This window comes from Lontra canadensis, unplaced genomic scaffold (genome assembly GCF_010015895.1).
Source record: "Lontra canadensis isolate GAN:19392208 unplaced genomic scaffold, GSC_riverotter_1.0 scaffold87, whole genome shotgun sequence".
In the NCBI taxonomy this organism is placed as follows: domain Eukaryota; kingdom Metazoa; phylum Chordata; class Mammalia; order Carnivora; family Mustelidae; genus Lontra; species Lontra canadensis.
Window position 1 is genome coordinate 4,539,699 of NW_022631081.1, and position 18,242 is coordinate 4,557,940.

The window sequence follows — 18,242 nt, forward strand, 5'->3', positions numbered from 1 at the left end:
CCCAAAATGCATCTTTTGCCACCACTCTCCCAATCCTAAACTTCAACAACACTTTTTAATTTACTCTCCACCAGAAACACCAAGTGATCCCTACCCTGGTGTCTTTGTAATTATCTGGTATTACCTCACTTTCCCCCAAGTGACTGGGAAAATGCCAAGGATACAGATGTACTTAAAATGGACCTCTTCTGGGGCACCTGGGTGGCTCAGTGGGTTAAGCGTCTGCCTTCGGCTCAGGTCATGATCTCAGGGTCCTGGGATCAAGCCCCACATCGGGCTCTCTGCTCAGCAGGGAGCCTGCTTCCCTCTCTCTCTCTGCCTGTCTCTCTGCCTACTTGTGATCTCTCTCTGTCAAATAAATTAATTAATTAATTAAAAATGGACCTCTTCTGTCATGTACTCTGCTGTATTCCGAACCCAAAGCAGTGGTCACCATAGAATATGCGCTCAATAAACGTTTGCTTAATGAATATAGGACGTTTGCTTAATGAATATAGGATGCTGTTAACCTTTCCAATCACCTGTCTGGCAAACTACGAATTCATCCTTTTAAAAGCAATTCACCTATTACTCATGTGGGTTTCACCTACTTTTAATTTCCCCTTCACACCATCAAAGAAATGTTGACTAGTTTCTTTTGTACCTGATCCTTATAGGGCCTATCACAACATACTGCAATTATTTACACACCTCTTTCCCCCTCAGCTGATTTAAGTGCTGGCTGGTATCATTTATGGTGCTCGAAACAACAACCACTTGTAGAATGTTCACTTATATGGCTCCCCACTTAGAACTGTGACCTCCCTAAACTAGGTATGCTTCATTCATTCTAAACACCAGCCTTGCACGGTGTTTAGCTTAGAGCAGATGCTGGGAATTAACAAAAACGTTCCGTACAGGCTGGGAAACTAGGGATTACTGGGGGAAAACCGGCGGGCTGGGCAGGCGGCGGTGCGGGACGGCGACGGTGGGCCCAATAACCACAGAAAACCTATGGATGGGCTGGATCAGTGCTTCTCAAACTTTAATCAATCACCTTGAGATCTTGTTAAAATGCATTAGTATTTAGGTCTGGCATTTCTAATTAACTCCCAGGTGATGCTGATGCTGTTGGTCTGCGGACCACACTTTGAGAACCACTGTTCCAAGAGCGCTTCTTTTGCTACCAGAAGGCAGCGCAGAGCGGGAAGCGCGCTGCCTCCTGGGACTTGTAGTCCCTCCAAGCCCTAGTAAGCGGCCGCTTCCTCCTCTGCACAAGTGAAGAGCGCCCGCACCGGAGGGGAGGGCCCAGGCCAAGGATCGGGCTGCCGGTCGAGGTGCGGGGGTCGCGGTACCTGTTTGGGCTCGGTGGCCGCGGGCGGTGGCGGGGGCACCGCCTGCACGGGTCCGGCCGGCATGACTGCGACGCTCAGGGCTGCCAGTCCGCCTCGCTGAAGGTGAGCGGTGCTGCGTCAAAGCAGCTCCCCGCACGGACGACAAGACAAGCTCCCAAGATGGCGGCGGCCGACAGAATCGTCGCGGAGGAGGGGAGGTGACGCACTTCCGGGACCGGCCCTTCTTCGTGATGCAACTTCCTTCCCCCTCCCTGGAGCCTTCTGCGCGAGTAGCCGTTGCCATGGCAGCGCTCGAGGCACCCGGCTAGGATTTGTGGGGGATGCCCTGAGGCGCTGGGGCGCCGCGGGCAGTTCCAAGAGCCGACCAGACGGCAAGGGCTGAGGCTGCGACGCAGGAGACTGGGGAGACGTTCTATACCACTGGCCGGACGCTCTCCGCACACACCCCACGGCCCTGGCCCCCTTCTTTACTCCAAAGGTGGGTTCCTCTCTCCTTCCTATTGACCTGTCATCTTGGAGAGCCCCTTCCCTTCCAGCCTGCTTCCTCAAAGTCCCGCTTCCCTCCTCCCTTAACCTCCTCTTCTTTCGCTTCACGCCTACATCTTCTGAACCCCCTTTCCAAGCCAAGTCCCAAGGCCTAATTCTCACTGGTCCCTTTTCCCTTAGGACTGCCTTTTCTAGGGTCCACCCTCTGCCTTCCATAGCCCCGCCCTCAACCCCGCGGACCGTCTCGAATCAAGACTTCTTTAAGCTCCATCCCTCACTCCCAAAGATGGGTTCTTGCTGACCACTTCCCTAGCTTCCCCGAGCTCACCTCGAATCCCGCCCTTCCCATTTCCTCTCCTGAGATCCTGTCCTCCTTGTTCCGTCTCCGCTCCATCCCAGCGCCGGACTGCAGGCCGGTTTTTAGCCCATGCCTGGATAGTTTGTTTCTTCACCTGTGAAATGGAGGCGGGATAGGAAGAGATGCCCTCCCAAGGGTCTTACCCCATCCCTCTTTACATACACACACACACACACACACACACACACACACCATAACTGGTTTATGTCGTTGTAATAACGTAGAATGATGATAGCTAGGATTTATTGAACATTTACAGTGGCCAGATCTTCTGCCAAACACTATATGCATTACATCACTAATTTCTTTTTTAAGTTTTTCTTTATTAATTTGTCAGATAGAGAGAGAGAGTGTGTAAGAGTATAAGCAGGGGGAGTGGCAGGTGGAGGGAAAAGCAGGCTCCCCACTAAGCAAGGACCCTGGACTCCATCCCAGGACCTCCATCCCAGGACTGGGGACTCCATCCCAGGATCCTGGGATCATGACTTGAGCTTAACCGACTAATCCATCCAGGCTTCCCCACATCACTAATTTCTTAGAGCAATTTATTTACAGACGAGGACAGTGAAGTTCAGAGTTGGTGGCGTGAGAATCCAAACCCAGGCCATTCTTACTCCTCTACTAGTGCAGCTATTCCTTTGTCTTCACTCGGTCCCTTCATTGTCCCCCAGGGATCCAGGCATTAGCAGTCCTGAGTCAGAGGCTGACAACTGGGATATATAGATGTTTTCAGAATTTCAAAGTGTTTTCCTGGTGGTGACCTTGAATCTGAGCAGGGGCACTGACCAGGAGGTAGGCATAATCTTTACCAGAGGGGTAGAGTCCTAGCACTTAGAGAAAGAAGGGGCTTGCATGTTGATTGGGAGTGGAGGAAAGACTCCTGACCTTCTCTGCAAGTCAAAAAGTCCACCTTGAGCATGAGGGAACTGGGGAGACGGCAGAGTTAGCTGCTGTTCCTTCCTCAGGGTGGTGTTGGCCCAATTAGTGCCATCACCCATATGACCTCAGGAATAGTCAGGGCAGGGCTGGCAGCCTCAGGCTCACGGTTCCACTCAAGATCCAGGAATTACAGAGAAAGCCTACGTCACGTGCTCCTTCACTTGCCACACACCAAAGTGGTTCTCAAAGCCATGTTTATAATGGGAAATCCCAATATTCAGAAGAAATGACATAAGGTAACCTTGGATATTTTTCAAAGTTGTGTTTTCCTCTTCCATATTGCTGATGCTTTGGCATTTGTGGCTGCTTCTCAGAACCAGAATCTAACAGGAGTTGGATCTCAGAGGGCCCCAGATGGCAGCTGTAATTATCTGAGGGTGAACAGGCCAGTGTTTCTCAGTGTCTTCACAGATAAGCTCCCAAGTCCTAGGTGCTTTGCCACCTGAATACTCCTCCTTCCAGGACAGCACTGCTTGCTTGCTTGCTTGCTTGCTTGCATTCCTCCCTCCCATTCCGGGAAGGAAAACCAAAATGTTTCAGTCTGTTATTCTTGGTTTCTGCCTCATTCCTTGGGTATATAAAATCTCACGGGTGGCAATATCTCGTGAGAGTCCATCGCTGCGCAGCGTATGTGTGTGGGGATGTGGGCCTGGGTGTGTTTGTGAGTGTTGTAGGGTGGAGACTCATTGCCCCCGGGGTGGACCTTTATCCCCAATAGAGATCCTCAGAGGGAAACGGTGGCTCCTAGGGACAAGGCTCCACAGGTCCTTCTCTGTCCCTATTCTTGACGTAGTGCCCAAGATGCCAAAGGCACGCAGTCACCATTTGCTTACTGAACACACAGGATCTGACCCTCTACACCTCCACTGTTCAGTACGGTGGCCAGCCATCCATGTGGTGGTGAATTTGAAAATGGTGACTGGTCCAAACTGAGATGTGCTGCAGGTGTCAAAGAGACACTGGATTTCGAGACTGAATGTAGAAAAGACTGTAAAATAATCTTAATGGTGTTACGTTGATGTCATGTTGAAGTGATAGTATTTGGAGTTAATTAGGTTAAATAAAATATTTAATTAAAATAAATTTACCTGTTTCTTTTTACTTTATTTTTTGGCTAGTAGAAAATTTAAAATCCCATGTGCAGCTAGCATATTCCTTTAGGACAGTGCTGCCCTAGAAGCATCATGGCTTGAAGACAGAGCAGAGATGTTGGACTCAAGAACCCTAGCTCCCTGAGTGACCTTGGCTTCATCCCCTAATTTCCAGAGCCTCAAGTTCCTCGTCTGTATAAAGGAGGCAGATTCAGGAAGTAGCACACAGTAGGTCCTGTGGTCAGAGCTTAGCACTATTAAAGCACAGCCTCTGTGCTCAGGCTCAAAACAGGTGAGCCCACATGAGCTTTCCCTCACTCCAGCCCTCCAGCCCTCTCCTTCTGGGACAGCCTCCTCCCTGCCCGGCCAGGAAACTTCCCTGAAGAGCACACTCACTCACTCTTGCTTTCATCCCTTCTCAGGGACTGAAGAGCGACTCCCAGCCAGCCCTGCACTGGAGACAGGAAACCAGGCATCTGGGTGAGCCTCTGACCTGAGTCCCAGAGCCCACAGGCCAGACATCCAGCCTCACAGGCAGGTACCTTTGCAGAGGTGAGGACAGGGCCCAGTCCTCTGGGAGGCCTGAGAGGCTGGCTCAGTCTTCAGGAATCACCCCTTGGTGCCTTTGAGTGTCCCAGGACCTATGGGCAGCAGCTGGCCCTTAAGTCCTTTCGCCCAGATGGCCAGATCATACCATAGCGAAAGACAGTCCATGTGCTTGCAGGGAGACAGATTGCCAACTGCAAATAATTACTCAAATAATAATCAGTGCCAGTGTGGCGTATGCTGGGAGGGAAAAGAACAGAATGCTCAGAGGAGTGACAGGTGAACTCACCTGGCCTGGGGGCCTGCGTGAGCTGTGTTGTCTGAAAGAAGTGTGGGGAGGAAAAGGCACGCTCTGGGTGATAACATGCTGGGGTGGGAACAGACCACACAGGGCCAGAGCCCAGGGAAGTATTCCAGTGTTTATACTATGAAAAGCCATTCAAGGGCTCAAAGCAGGGGGATGAGTTGCCTTTTAAATGATCACTCTGACCATATACAGACGGATGAGGTGGTGCTGGACAGGGGGATGAGTGTGGCCCCTCCGGGAGGCTGTGGCAGTGGTCTGGGGAGAAGAGGGAGCATGGAACAGCACGACGAACACAGTGGTAGGTTCTCAGTGTGGTCTGGACACGGGACCGGCAGCCCTAGGTGCTTGGATAGGGGGTAGAGAAGGGAATCCGAGGAAGTGCCCAGTTGCACATAGTGGGGGCGCCCTTTTCTGAGCTGAGTGAGGTTGGGCTGGAAGTAGGTCGGAGGAAGAGAGATTCCTCCACCAGGCCTGGACTTGCTGAGGCTCAGGGAGATCAACCATGGCCTAAATAGTGCCCAGGCAGCCCCCGCACTGCAGGGAGGAGCTGTGGTACAAGGAAGCACTTTCTGCAGCTGAGAAAGCCACAGAGAACAAGAGACCCTGCTGTAGGGTGGGGAGAGACCAGGGCAGCCCAGCTCTGAACAGAGAGAAGAGGATCACACTGGCAAGGCCTGTGATGAGCCACTGGAGGGGTCAGGACAGTCATGCTTTTCCACCTTCTGAGTCAAGGTCCAGGGGCCATTCATCCAAATCACTGGCTTCAGAGGTCCACGGACTCCAGAGATGGATGAGAAGCGCTCCGTGTGGGCTGCAAGGGGAAGAGGGGACATACAGAGGGCAGGCAGTGGCTGCAGACAAGGATGGTGTTTGCTGTTGTTACTGCTAATAACAGTAATCACCAGACTAATGGTCACTATTGCTCGAGCACTGTTACTCATGTCTTGCCATGCACCAAGCACTTTACTCGTGGATACTGTTAATGACCTCACAACCGCTCAGCCTGTTTGGGGATGGTGTCCCCATCTTACAGCTGAGGCAGCTAGGGTTCATAGGGGTACAGTGACTTGCCTGAGGCCACACAGCCAGGAAAGGGCAGGACTGGAACTCTCTGCATTCACATATAATAGGCCCCCTGTCACCAGAGTGACAGATTTTCAGGTTTTCCTCCCTTACACCTTAAGACAAAGTTAATGTATTTAAATTTTTCTTTGTGGGTTCTTTTCATTTCCCTGCTCAATGACTCAGCATTCACTTGCCAATGAGTGTCTACCATGGGCTAGGCCGTAGGCTGGTCATACTGGGGACACCACCTTGGCTAAAGTGACCTGAGGACCTGGCCTGGAGCATGGAGGCCATTCCAGCAGAGAGGGATCAGAGTCCAGATGGGGGAAGCCCAGAGAGATGATCTTGCCCAACCTGGAGAGTGCTCAGGGAAGGCTTCTTGGAGGAGGTGATATCCAGGAAGCCCAAAGGATGGGGGGAATTAGGCTGATGATGGGAATTGGATGGGGAAAGCATGATTCAGACAGAGTGCACAGACGGGCCCAGGTTCAGAAATGAGTACCTACACCTGAGCTGCTGGTGGAACTGACTGGGGCTGAAATACAGAGTATGGGGTGGTGGTGCGGGGACCAGAGAGGGCTGTGGGGAGAACTGTGGCCAGAGGTGGCCTTTCTCCCTTAGGAGTCCTGAGGGGGTGTTGACCAGTGTGACCCGATCTGATCAGGTTTGGCCCAGATCTCTAGAGCTGAAGTGTGTCATTGGAGGGGGCACCCCTGTGGCCCTGCCAGAGACAGCTGTGGTGGTCCAGGTGGGAGATGACGGTGGCTGGGTAGGATCCAGCACTTCCTGTCATGCTGTAGCTACAACTCTCTCTTAGTTGTCAGTTGCCTATTCGTTCGCTCAGGGAGAGAAGGACTGTGGCTACTTATTCATAGCTCTGTCTGCCCAGCCTTTAGCAGGGATCTGGCATACACAGGGCCTCGGACGGACTTATGGAGCTGGGACTTGGCAGCGTGGACGTGGGGCAGGGTGGACAAGTGGGATTCTAGGGAGGTCTCTTTACTACCCAGGTATTAAAGGGCCCATGGCCTGGGCCTGGAAAAGACTTTCCCCAGGCTCTAGGTAGGGCTTTTGGCCTCGGACCCACTGGGCAGAGCAGGATTTTTGGAAGTTTCCTCCAGCAACAATCACATGGCTCTGGCTAACGGGGATCCTCTCTGCTCACCCCAGGAGCCACGAGGATGGCCCACCTGCTGGGCAGCCAGTCCTGCATGGACAGTCTGCGTAAGGACCTTACCGACCTGCAGGGCGCCATCGTGGACGTGTTCTCTCGTGCTGGACCCGTGCACTTCCCCTCCTGGAAGTTTCCTGATCGTGTGGCCTGCGACCTGGACATGGTGGCCCTGTTAGAGCATTATGACCACGTGCCGGGTGACCCCGAGTTCACGCAGCTGTCCCATGCTGTTCTGCTGGAACTGGTCATCGACAGGTGAGGGCCTTGACCAAGCCTGGTGATCTCGGGGTGCTGGCATCTGCCCCTTAAACCAGTAAACCAGCCTCAGGATCCGCCCCCTCCGCCACCCCCTGCCCCCTCCACCACCAGCAGGGATCACGTCAATAACAATAATCACCTTTAACTGAGCGCCTGTCAGGAGGCTGGCCAGCTCAAGGCCCTCACAGCTTCTGTCATGTGCTGTGCTTTCCCATCCTGTCCACCTTTGGGGAGCTGTGGGCCCCCCTCTTGCTCCCTGCAGCTGTGCAGCTCCGAGGGCCACCTCTCCAGCTTCCATCGGCCACCTCCTTATGGCTTCTATGCATCGGGGACACCACAGCTGCTGCTCAGAGTTTCCATCCCAGGCCCTTTGTCCTGGTTTCTTGAGAGCTATGCCATTATCAGTGTGGGTCACAAGGTCAGACACAGGATGTGTTTTTCCAGATGCTGGCCCTGTTAGGAAGATTGCCCCGTAGCCCCTCCACTTCAACACTCTCGTTAAACTTAACATGGCCATCAGCCTTCCACTTCCTGGGGACCACCACCTGGCTCCCTGTGACCAAAAGCATACATGGACTGAAGTCATGGAGGCCTGATAGGCAAGAATAGTTTGGGGATGACTTGCCTGGGAACAAAGAAGCTAGGGTTACCACTTAGAGTCCTGGAGGCACCCTCAGGATGAAAGTATTTTTGGAACCCGTGAGAGGCTAAACATATATAAGCACAGAACACACTTCCTTCTTTTTTTTTTTTTTAAGATTTTATTTATTTATTTGAGCGAGCGCACATGAACAGGGGAGGGGTAGGGAGGACCTGAGGAGAGGGAGAGGCAGGCTCCCCCCTGAGCAGGAAGCCAGACACAGTGGTGGGGGGGCTCTATCCCAGGACCCCTAGAATCATGACCTGAGCCAAAGGCAGACGCCCAAGCAACTGAGCCAATCAGGTGCCCCAAATATACCTTCCTCCTCCCTTGCTTTTACCTATGTTATGCTATGCCATCTGCTAGGAACCCCCTGCACACCCCTTCCTGGTCTGGCCAAGCCCCACTCATCCATCAAGGCCCAGTCTCGCCATGCCCCTATAAAGCTGTTGCTGACATGTTTTCCCCACCCCTCTGTCAAGGCCATGCTCTGACTTCTTCCCAGGCATTTTCCCACCCCACCCCACCCCCAGTGCTGCCCAGCACTGTGGCAGGCACAGTTGTCCCCATTCACAGAGGAAGACAGCTCAGAGAGGGGCAGGGCCTGGAGGCAGTTGGTGTCTCCTCCTGCAAGGTTTTGCCTGCCCAAGACCCCCCGTGGGTTTAGGATGACCCCTCTGCACCCAAAACAGGGCAAGGTCACTTACCTGCCCAGTATGTTCTGTAAATACAAGACCTCTTCCTTTAAAGTAGCTTGGTTCCCCTGCAAAATCCAAACTTGTCCTTCTAATGCTTGTCTTCCTTAGAGCAGCCTGACTCTAATTTTAAGCGCTGAAGTTGGGCTAGACCCCTAGCTATCTTCATGTCCCCGATGTCACAGAAGCACCTTGCGCTGCAGGAGAAGACCCTGACTAGAATCCGGAGGCTGCAGGGTGCCCCTGGCCTGTGTGCTTGCCAGGCCCTTCCACTCACAGGGTCTCAGCTCTGTCCTCTGTAAGGCGAAGGCTCTGAGCCACATGACGTAAGGCAGCCACCCACCCAGCACTCTCGGAGCACGCGCAATACAACTGAAGCGAGACCCAGTCTGCCAGAGCATCCCTGTGTGGTGGGGAACAGCCAGGCTGAAGTGCTGATAGCCAGGAGGCCCAGAAAAGGCCCCCAAGTTCAGCCCTTAGGGAGGGCTTCCTGGAGGAAGTGGCCCCTTGGATTGGGTTTGAAGCTGGTCCAACAGAGCACATTCTAAGGCCCTCGAGGTCCCCAGAGCCAGAGGCTGCTAGTTGTGGGGTGCACAGGCATGCTGGCATCAGGCTCTACCCTAGCTGACCCTGCCATCTCTGCCCACAGGCTCCTGCTGCTGCTTCAGAGCTGCACGAGCTACTTGGAGAACCTCGGTTCAGAGCAGACGGTGCCTGCTACCCGGGCTGTGGGGCCCTGCATGTCTGTGGGGCTCACGGTGCGGCGCTTCTGGAACAGCCTGCTGAGGCTGGGCATGATCTACCAGCAGGCAGCCCCCCAGGTGGGTTAGTCACCCTCACACCTGTCTACCCTGCCCCAGTCCCAGCCTCGTGGCACACCATGTGGGCAAACCACCCACATGCCTGAAGGAGACAGTGTCACTGTCTGGGCTCACACCGCTCAAAGGAGATGGTGTCCCCTCCAGAGGCAGGCCTCGGGGGGTCATGCTGGGCTCCCGGGGTCTGTTGTTTATGCTGAGCCTACCCTGAGCCTCAGTTTGTTCATCTGTACAGTGGGAATAATAACAGTCTCTCCATCTCGGGGCATTGTTGGGTGATACTGTTAATGTTCGCCCCATTCGTTATGGCTTCTCCTGTAATTTTCACAAGTCCCTGTGAGAAGAATCACCATCACCATAACGGGGAGTAACGGAAAACTGAGAGCAGCTATGGTGACACGAGAACAAGCAAGTCCACTGGGCAAGATCCCTAGAACCAGCAGCTGTGGCTTCACTGTTAGACTCCTTGTCCCATGCACAGAACTGCACAGAGCCTGGGGGGTAGGGGGAACAACAGAGTTGGCCCAGGCTTGGTAAGTTGAGGCAGTGAAGAAAGAAGGTTCTCTCTCTCACTCACGTTGGTGTCAGATATCTAACATCTAAAGGTCTGAGCATCAGGAGAGGCTGTACAGAATACTCACCAGGAAACTGATCCCCTCCTGGGCCTGTCTCCCCCATCTGCTTTCCCTTTCTTTTCCTGACCACAGAAAAGAGTAAACCAAGGGGAGAACCTCACCTCCAAGCCCACCGCCAAGGGGGAGCCAGCCAGGAGCCCTGAGCTTGTGACTGCCAAGTTCCTCAAGCCCCCCTCCCCAACGCCACGCTTGCCCCAGACCTGCCAAGAGCCGGAGAGCCTCTCCATCAGAGTCTCCCCACAGTGTCCAGCCAGCACTGCCAAGAACAGCAGGAGTGTTCACTCCCAGACGGTGGAGACAGCCCTTGTGCCCTGTGACGCGTGCACCAGCGTCCAAAGCAGCCTGCGGGAGGTGGGCAAGGCAGTCATCAGCCTGTGTCAGAGCCAGAACCTGCCCTCGTCCTTAGGCCAGTTCCAGCAGCTGGTGCGGGACAGCATGGGCCTCAGGCCACTGCCAGCCGCCACCATGGGCCGCTGGGCAGCCGAGCAGAGCAAAGACCTGACACGCCTCACTAAGCACGTGGGGGCCCTCACTCAGCTGGTCGGGCCCCTCAGAGCCCAGCTGGAGGAGGCTGAGGGACAGAAGGACGGACTGCAAAAGCAGGTGGGCCAGCTGGAGCAGGCGCTGCAGCAGGAGCAGGGGGAGCGGCAGCGACAGGCAGACGAGGCCACACAACAACTGGCGGAGTGGGAGCGCCACAGGCGGCAGCTGCTCACAGGTCTGTGCTGGGAAGCGGGACCCTGAGCCCTAGGGCTCTGCCACAGCCTTAGCACAGGCTCACTGGGAGGCAGACCCCATAAGAGGGCTGCAGGGACACGTCCGCTGGGGTGAAAAGAAACCCAGGCTGGGGAGTGGGGTCAGAGGCCCCAAGGGCAGGCAGCTCCCCAATCTGGTTACCCTGCAGGCGGCCGGAGTTTCATCCCGCCGAGGAGCACTGGAGCTGGCGGTGTGGAATGCGTGCCTCAGAGTTGTCCCCTCAGAGGGCAAGGGGGCCAGGGGGTTCATCTCCTCACTCTCATGTGTCTCCAAAGGGGACTCCCCGGGGAGCTGCTCTCTGGCTTCCATGAAAGCCGCCAGGCAGAGAGACAGCTATGGCACTCACTAGGAGCAGGCCACTGAGGTTGGGAGGCCAGAGGGATTTGGGCAGATCACTGTCCTTTCTGAGTCTGTCACCTCTGTGGAGGACACAGAGGCCCAGAGCAGTGTAGAGACCTGGCAGCCAGCCCATAGGAAGCAGGAGGAAGGGGGGCCCAGGCCTCCCGGCCTCTCCGCAGAGCTCCTGTTGGCCCAGGCAGCCCCTCCATACAGCACTGCCTGTCACGACGCTGCAGGGTACACTGGGCCTGAAGGCCCTGGCCAGGCCCATCGGAGTCTCTCTCTCTCTCTCTCTCTTTCTCTCTCAACCGCTGTAGAAACAAGTGACCTCAAGACGAAGGTGGCCACCCTAGAGGGGGAGCTGAAGCAGCAACAGGAGGCCATGCAGGCCATGGGTGAGGAGCCCCCTTGTGTGGCCCTGTACCCCATGTCCTGTGCTCAGTGGTGTGGCTAGATGAGCAGTACTGTCTCTGTCCCCCAGGCTTCTAGGAGCCACAGGGATGGGCCCGCCGAGCCACACTGAGTTGGGCTGCCACCACCTCCCACCCAGAGAGCACCTTCTGTTTTCACAGAAGGGTTCAGACTAGCATTTTGTGGCCAGGGACACTGAGGCCCAGAGACAGGCTGTGACCCCTCCCGCCCCACCTCAGGTCCCATCATGGGTCAGGGCGGTGCGGAGACTCGAACCCAGGCTTCTCCGGCTCTACCCCTCCCCCTGCCCACTCAATCCTGCAGAGACGAAGGCGCAGCAGTTTCAGGAGGAGGCCGAGCGCAGGGCAGAGGCCGAGAGGCAGGTGCAGCAGCTGGAGGAGCAGGTGCAGCTGCTTGCCGGGCGGCTGGACGGGGCCAGCCAGCAGATCCGCTGGGCCAGCACTGAGCTGGACAAGGAGAAGGCCCGTGTTGACAGTATGGTCCGCCACCAGGAGGTGAGGATCTAGGGGTGTCTGTGACATAGGCTGCAGGGAAAGAGAGCCCCACTGGTGGGGGGCTACCTGCCCAGCAACACACACACCCAGGCTTTTGTTTGATCTTTATCAAAAGCCTGAGCCTTCCCCTGGGCCCTGGGCACTGGGGAAACAGCGATCCAGGGACAGATGCAGCCAAAGGTGGCCTTGCTCTGGAGGAGCTCCCCACCCAGCGAGGACGAGCAGCTGGGTCACCAGAGCTCTGTTGCCAGATGGCTAGGAGGTGCAGGGAAAGTGCTACAGGTGTCCACAGAGGGACAGTCAGATCTGTGGGAATCCAGGATGGCTTCTAGGAAGGAATGGCCTTTGAACTGGATGCCAGGGGCTGGTGAGGAGTCCATCAGTCAGAGAAAGGATGGGATGACAAAGAGCGAGCCAAGGCCCGGGTTACAGCTGTGCCCTGGGCACTAGGACCCTGCAGGAATCCTCAAGGGTAGGGCTGAGGGAGCAGGTGACCTGGCACCTGAAGCAGTTATGGCCCAGGCCGGGAAGGCCTTTCAGTCCCAAGCGGGTGTTTTCCTCAGTTCTCTGTGAACGGTCACGGTCACCAGGTATCAGATGTGTGCTGTGGACAAGGGGCTGGGCCTTGGCCTCTGTAGCCCCCTTGTTCTTATTCCTCATCACCACAGTAGGAGGTGGACAGTCTCCTTGTCCCTATTTTATGGAGGAGGAGATTGGGGCTCAGGGAGATTATAGCAATTACGCAAAGCTTCGCAGCCAGCTGGAGCTAGAGCCCGGACTCGGAGCAGACCAGCACTGGCTTTTCCTGGTTTGCACTTAGTGGGTGTCAGGAAAAGTGGATCCCAAGTGATGTGGGCTGACGGGGCACAAGAAATCTAAGGAGAAAAAGAGAAGGTATTGCCCAGAATTCCTCCCCCATTGGAGACTGTGACTGGAAAGAAGAGGGGACGAGATTGATAGTCAATCCATTGCTTTCCAAAGTGGCAGGGGTCTGCAAGGTGGGGGGCCTGGGCCTGACCAGTTGGGGGGCCCAGAGGGGTATGCACCACTGGGCCCTCTGCCCCTTCTGCTGCACACGCATGCACAGCCTCCCCTGTACACAGACAGGCACAAGGGGGCGCGTCAGAGATACCAAGGCCTCTTCTGTCCCATGCTGAGCCTTGCCCTGTGGGCCTCATGGCCTCCCTGCCTGCCCACCCTGCCTCAGTCCCTACAGTCCAAACAGCGAGCCCTGCTACAGCAGCTGGACAGCCTGGACCAGGAGCGTGAGGAGCTGCGGGGCAGCCTGGATGAGGCCGAGGCCCAGCGGGCCCAGGTGGAGGAGCAGCTGCAGAGCATACAGAGCGAGAGGGAGCAGGGGCAGAGCCAGCTCCTGGCCCAGCAGGTGGGAGCCGGCAGGGTAAGGGTGCCAGACGGCTCTCCCCTTTCTCCAAGAGGGGTCTGCAGCCAGTGGAGTGCCTGCAGGCCTGTCCCGTGTCTGGATCGGTGGGGAGAGGGGTTGTCCCCAGGGGAGCCGGGAGCCATTCATTGCATAAGTCTTGAGCCTCCCCCTGCCCCAGGAGCTGCTGCAGAGCCTGCAACAGGAGAAGCAAGGCCTGGAGCAGGCCACGACAGATCTGCGGCTGACCATATCAGAGCTGGAACGCGAGCTCACAGAGCTGAGGGAGCGGGAGCGGCTGCTGGTGGCCTTCCCAGACCTGCACAGACCCACCGAGGCCCAGATCCCAAGTAGGGGCCCAGAGATGCTGACCAGGGCATACTGGGGCCTAGACAGGCAGCTGAGGGCTCACCTGGGCAAGACACTGGAGTCTGCAGCTCCCTGGCCTGCAGTGCGGTCCCTACTGAGTCCCTAGGACACGGAAAGCGCCTTGTGTGTTAGCCACTCTGTAGATGGGGACACAGAAGCCCAGAGGCAAGGAGACTGCCCACTGTCTGCATGCTGAGTCCACGTGCAGGTCTAACCACCTCTGTAGCCTGTGCTTTTCACCATGTCACATGCCAGTCCTTGCTCAACATCCTGGTGTCCCCTGTCCTGGTGTCTCCCCAAACCACAGCATGGGGCCAGCTCCATGGGCACCGCCCCAGCTGTCCAGTGTCCAGTGTCATGCCCACCATGCCCCAGGAGTACTAGGTACCCGTCTCAGCAGAGAACTGGATGCCGGGCAACCTAGGTTCTCCTTTAAGGCCCTCAGCCCTCACCCCTGGTGGGGGGGGTGAATCCATTTGTGGGGCTGTCGGGTAGAGTGACGTAATTTAGCTTGGTCACATTAAGTCATCGGTCCTGAGTGCAGCAGGCCAGGCCCTTCCGTTGTCTTTTGATCCGCCCCATAAGATGGTAACAGCCCTTTCACAAGCCACAAGACCGAGAACCACAGCGGGCAGCAACTCGCTCAGGTTCAGAGTCAGAAAGCAAGCGTCCATCTCCCCAGTGGCGGGAAAGAACGTGCTTGCTGAGTTCCCGTGACTCATACACAAGAGCTGGCTGCGTGGCCTGAGACACCTCAAGCGGCTTTGGAAGGGATTCACTCTCTTACCCAGTTACAGCGTCTTCAGTGAGACTGAGGTCCCAGTCAGCTTGCTGTGGTCACCTCCCAGCAGGGAGGGGGTGGGAAACTGGGACAGGACCTCAGGAGAAGGATGATGAGGTGGCGCGGGGGGAGGTAGAGCACGGGCCCTGCTCGGCTCCCCTGTGCTCGCCAGGCCACCAACCTAAGGTACACCCCAGCTAGCATGTGTGCCCTTGGAGGTCCTGTACCACTGGGCCCCAGGGTCAGCCCTGGCAGGGGGAGATAATGGAGGGTATATCCCTGCAGGCTCCGGCAATGTTACTGATGACATGGAGAGGCAGGTACAGGCCAACGACATCCGCATCCAGGTCCTGCAGGAGGAGAATGGGCGGCTCCAGTCTATGCTGTCCAAAATCCGGGAGGTAGCCCAGCAGGGAAGCCTAAAGGTGAGCAGCCTGGCTCCCCAACCTGAGAGGGCCGGCTCTTGGGGACTTGGGGGAGGCCCCTGACCCAGCAGGTCTTCAGACACCACCCTGGGAACCTACCGAACGCCTGCCTCATCACATGTGGTTTCCACATTTCAAGCAGGCGTGAGAATGGTATGGTGCCTTTCCATTTCCGCCTTCCAGCTCTTGTTCACTTTAAGGACAACCAGGATCCTTGTCAGAAAGCCAAACTTCCCACACTTAACTGCGCTGGGGTGGCCCTGGAAGGCTCCCCAAACCCTGCACCTGAGAGGAAGGGGTTGCGGGTATGGGTTTCAGCCCTCTCTTCTCCTCCATGGCAAAACACCCTTGCTGAAGGGTGCAGAGAGGTTTCCTGGGCCTTTCTGAATTTGCTTTCTTTGCAGCTGATCCCACAGGACCAGCTCTGGGCCCCTCCCAGCAAAGGAATCCAGGGAACAGTGCCCCCAGCCCAGGCCCAGAATGCTTCCCCAGGGTGAGTAAGGCTTTGAGGGAGGTGGGGAAGACGGGGGTGGGTTGGTCCTCCTCACTCACGGGAGATCTTGTCATCTGGTCCTCCCTCAGGCCCCTGGGCAGGCGGCACCTGCCTAGCAGCAGGACAGCCAGCGTGGGCAGGACCCTCCCATGCCAGCTCCGGGCATCCCCACCTCAGCAGTCCTGCAGTCGGCCGGGCAGGTCCTCCCTGGAGGACATGACCCACTCAACCAACTGTGCTCAGAACCCCATCCGGGCCTTGGCCAGGCTGAGAAGGAGACTGTCACCAGGCCAGAGCCAGGCCAGCCCTGCATACCAGCCCCAGGAGCGGCCCACGTAGCCTGCCGCGTGGTGGGGCTGGAGGGCAGGTGGCTGGCAACCCGTTCCATATAATAAAGCCCTGGCCATCTGCCCACAGCACCCTTGGCCTCACAGCACTGGCTGAGCCAGAGGCAGAGTCCTTCCTCCCCCATTCTGGGCAGGGACCACTAAGTCCTCAGCCATGTAGGTCGTCTGCCGGCAGAGGCCTAGCACACTGTCCTGACAGGACAGTGGGAAAAGAGGGCACACAAAGGACAGCAAGAAGCTTTAGCACCTGGGCCAGGTGAAAGGTAGTCTTTTGATTCCCAGAGCAAGCACAAAAGGGTGACAGACTCAGCGACCCCTACCCATGGAGAGTAGTAGGGTCAGGGTAGGGGTAGGTCAGAGAAGGAGAGCAGCTGCCAAGGTAGGCCTGGTGAGGAAGGAGTCAGAGAAGGGGTTCCTGGCTCTAGGGCCTCCTACCCCAGCTCTGAACCCAGGATGGGGACATTAAGGACCCAAGAAAGTCAGTTGTCCTTTTTACTAAGAAACTATTCACCTTCAGGGAATGTGAGTTTGTCAAAAGGATTTCTCTAAATCTGAGAGATTGGATCCCTAGAAGGCAGGGCAAGGCCTCACCTAACCAGACAGCAGGACCCCCAGCAAGCCCTGGATTTCCCAGGCCTGTCTCTTGGGCCCTGGCACTCATGCCACCCAGCCATGCCAGGCCCATGGTCCAGTTCTCTCCACAAAGCCTCCAGACTGCCCTGGGTCGCCTCAGCAGTGAAGGACAGGCTCTAAGGCCTTGCTGAGGACTTCTCAGGGTGGGCACTCCCAGCTCCCTGTGACATCTTCCCCGGGCGGGGAGGCCAGCAGGTAGGGTGCCTCAGTTTACGAGAAAGGTCAAGAGGGGCCATGTGTGTAGCTAAATGGGCATGGCCGCTATCTGCCCAACTCCAGCTTCTGTGGAGCCTGGCATTGTGGAGGGAGGCTGGGATGCCCTGGCCCTCACGGGCGAAAGCCAGCCCTTGGGGTGGGGTCTCTGAGGCAAGACACGTGGGTCCAAGTCCAGGGTAGGACCAATCAAAGCTCATCTCCCCTCTGCTCACAGTTCTGGAGGTCAGGAGTTCGGGCCCTGTATCTGGGTTTTCCATTCATAATCTTAGAAGACTCATGTCAAAGTATCTGCCAGGTTACATTCCTTTCTGACAGCTCTTGGAAAGGACCCGCTCCCAGGTTCATTCTGATCACTGGCAGAATTCTGATCCTTGCAGCCATAGGACTGAGCTCCACCTCCCCGATGGCTGCTGTCAGCAGGGGCCACTCTTAGTGCTTGGAAGCTGTCTGCCTTCCTTGCCACGTGGCCCCCTCCATCTTCAAGTCAGCAACAAAGAATTTCTCACACACTGAATGCCCTTCTTGCTTCAACTTTCTGACTTCCTCTTCTTCCACCGGGCCAGTGAAAACTCTCTGCTTCTAATGGGCTCTCGTGGTTAGGTCAGGCCCTCTTGGATACTTTCCCTATCTTAAGATCAACTGTGCCATATAACCTCATCATGGGGGTAAAATCTATTACACTCCCCATTGCAGGTTTACAACAAGGTGTGTCCATGAGGGCTGGGGGCGGGGTATCTTGAAGCCTGTCTTAGAATCCCCCCTCACAGGCAGTAGAGCCCAAGGCGACTTTTCTGTCTTAAGACATCCACACAAATCTGATCTCTTTATGTTAAAATATATCCATGTTTACTTCAGTATTAAACCTCCCCTACCCCCAAATCTTAAAAAACCCAGCTGCCCCTAAAAGATGCACCACGTTTATCCTGCAGCTTCAAGTACTCTGGTCAGCAACCCGTAGCCTGGCCAAGCAGCACAGGACTGGATGGCTTCTGAGGCCTCTGGTCCCAGCCAGGCCTGGGGAGGGAGTCCAGCTGGACAGGCAGTACTTGCTACCCCTCGTGTCCAAGGGCTGAGGGCGCTATCAGGGGAGGGGCCTCTGGGTTGAACATCATAGCCTTGACCAAGATGTGTCCTGAAAGACAGGCCGGGATCCTCCCACAACCCAGCGCCCAATAAATAAGCACAAAACCCGAACAGCCACCACAACCTCAGTCCCCAGGGATGCCCCGACAG

At 56.1% G+C, this 18,242-nt stretch overlaps 2 protein-coding genes across 9 annotated transcripts in view; one reads left to right on the plus strand and one right to left on the minus strand.

Annotated features, from left to right (window-relative positions):
- SF3A1 (splicing factor 3a subunit 1) overlaps positions 1–1,519 on the minus strand; it is a 28,957-nt gene extending 27,438 nt beyond the window's left edge. For both annotated transcript variants that reach the window (XM_032883397.1, XM_032883396.1), the window contains exon 1: positions 1,335–1,519. In XM_032883397.1, the coding sequence (XP_032739288.1) occupies positions 1,335–1,397 (63 nt within the window). In that variant the 5' untranslated portion in view covers positions 1,398–1,519. The remainder of the gene's footprint in view (positions 1–1,334) is intronic.
- Positions 1,520–1,593: 74 nt separating this feature from the next.
- Positions 1,594–16,249, plus strand: CCDC157 (coiled-coil domain containing 157). 7 transcript variants are annotated; one of them, XM_032883400.1, is made up of 12 exons: positions 1,594–1,812; positions 4,631–4,760; positions 7,297–7,555; positions 9,543–9,714; positions 10,419–11,064; positions 11,759–11,836; positions 12,177–12,367; positions 13,575–13,751; positions 13,927–14,095; positions 15,181–15,320; positions 15,725–15,813; positions 15,903–16,249. In XM_032883400.1, the coding sequence occupies exons 3-12, from the start codon at positions 7,308–7,310 to the stop codon at positions 16,150–16,152; spliced, it is 2,160 nt and encodes a 719-aa protein (XP_032739291.1). In that variant the 5' UTR covers positions 1,594–1,812; positions 4,631–4,760; positions 7,297–7,307; the 3' UTR covers positions 16,153–16,249. The 7 variants fall into 7 exon arrangements, with proteins under 7 accessions (XP_032739291.1, XP_032739293.1, XP_032739290.1 ...); XM_032883402.1 differs by having other exon boundaries at positions 4,631–4,746; XM_032883399.1 differs by having other exon boundaries at positions 4,631–4,742.
- The last annotated feature ends 1,993 nt before the right edge of the window (positions 16,250–18,242 follow it).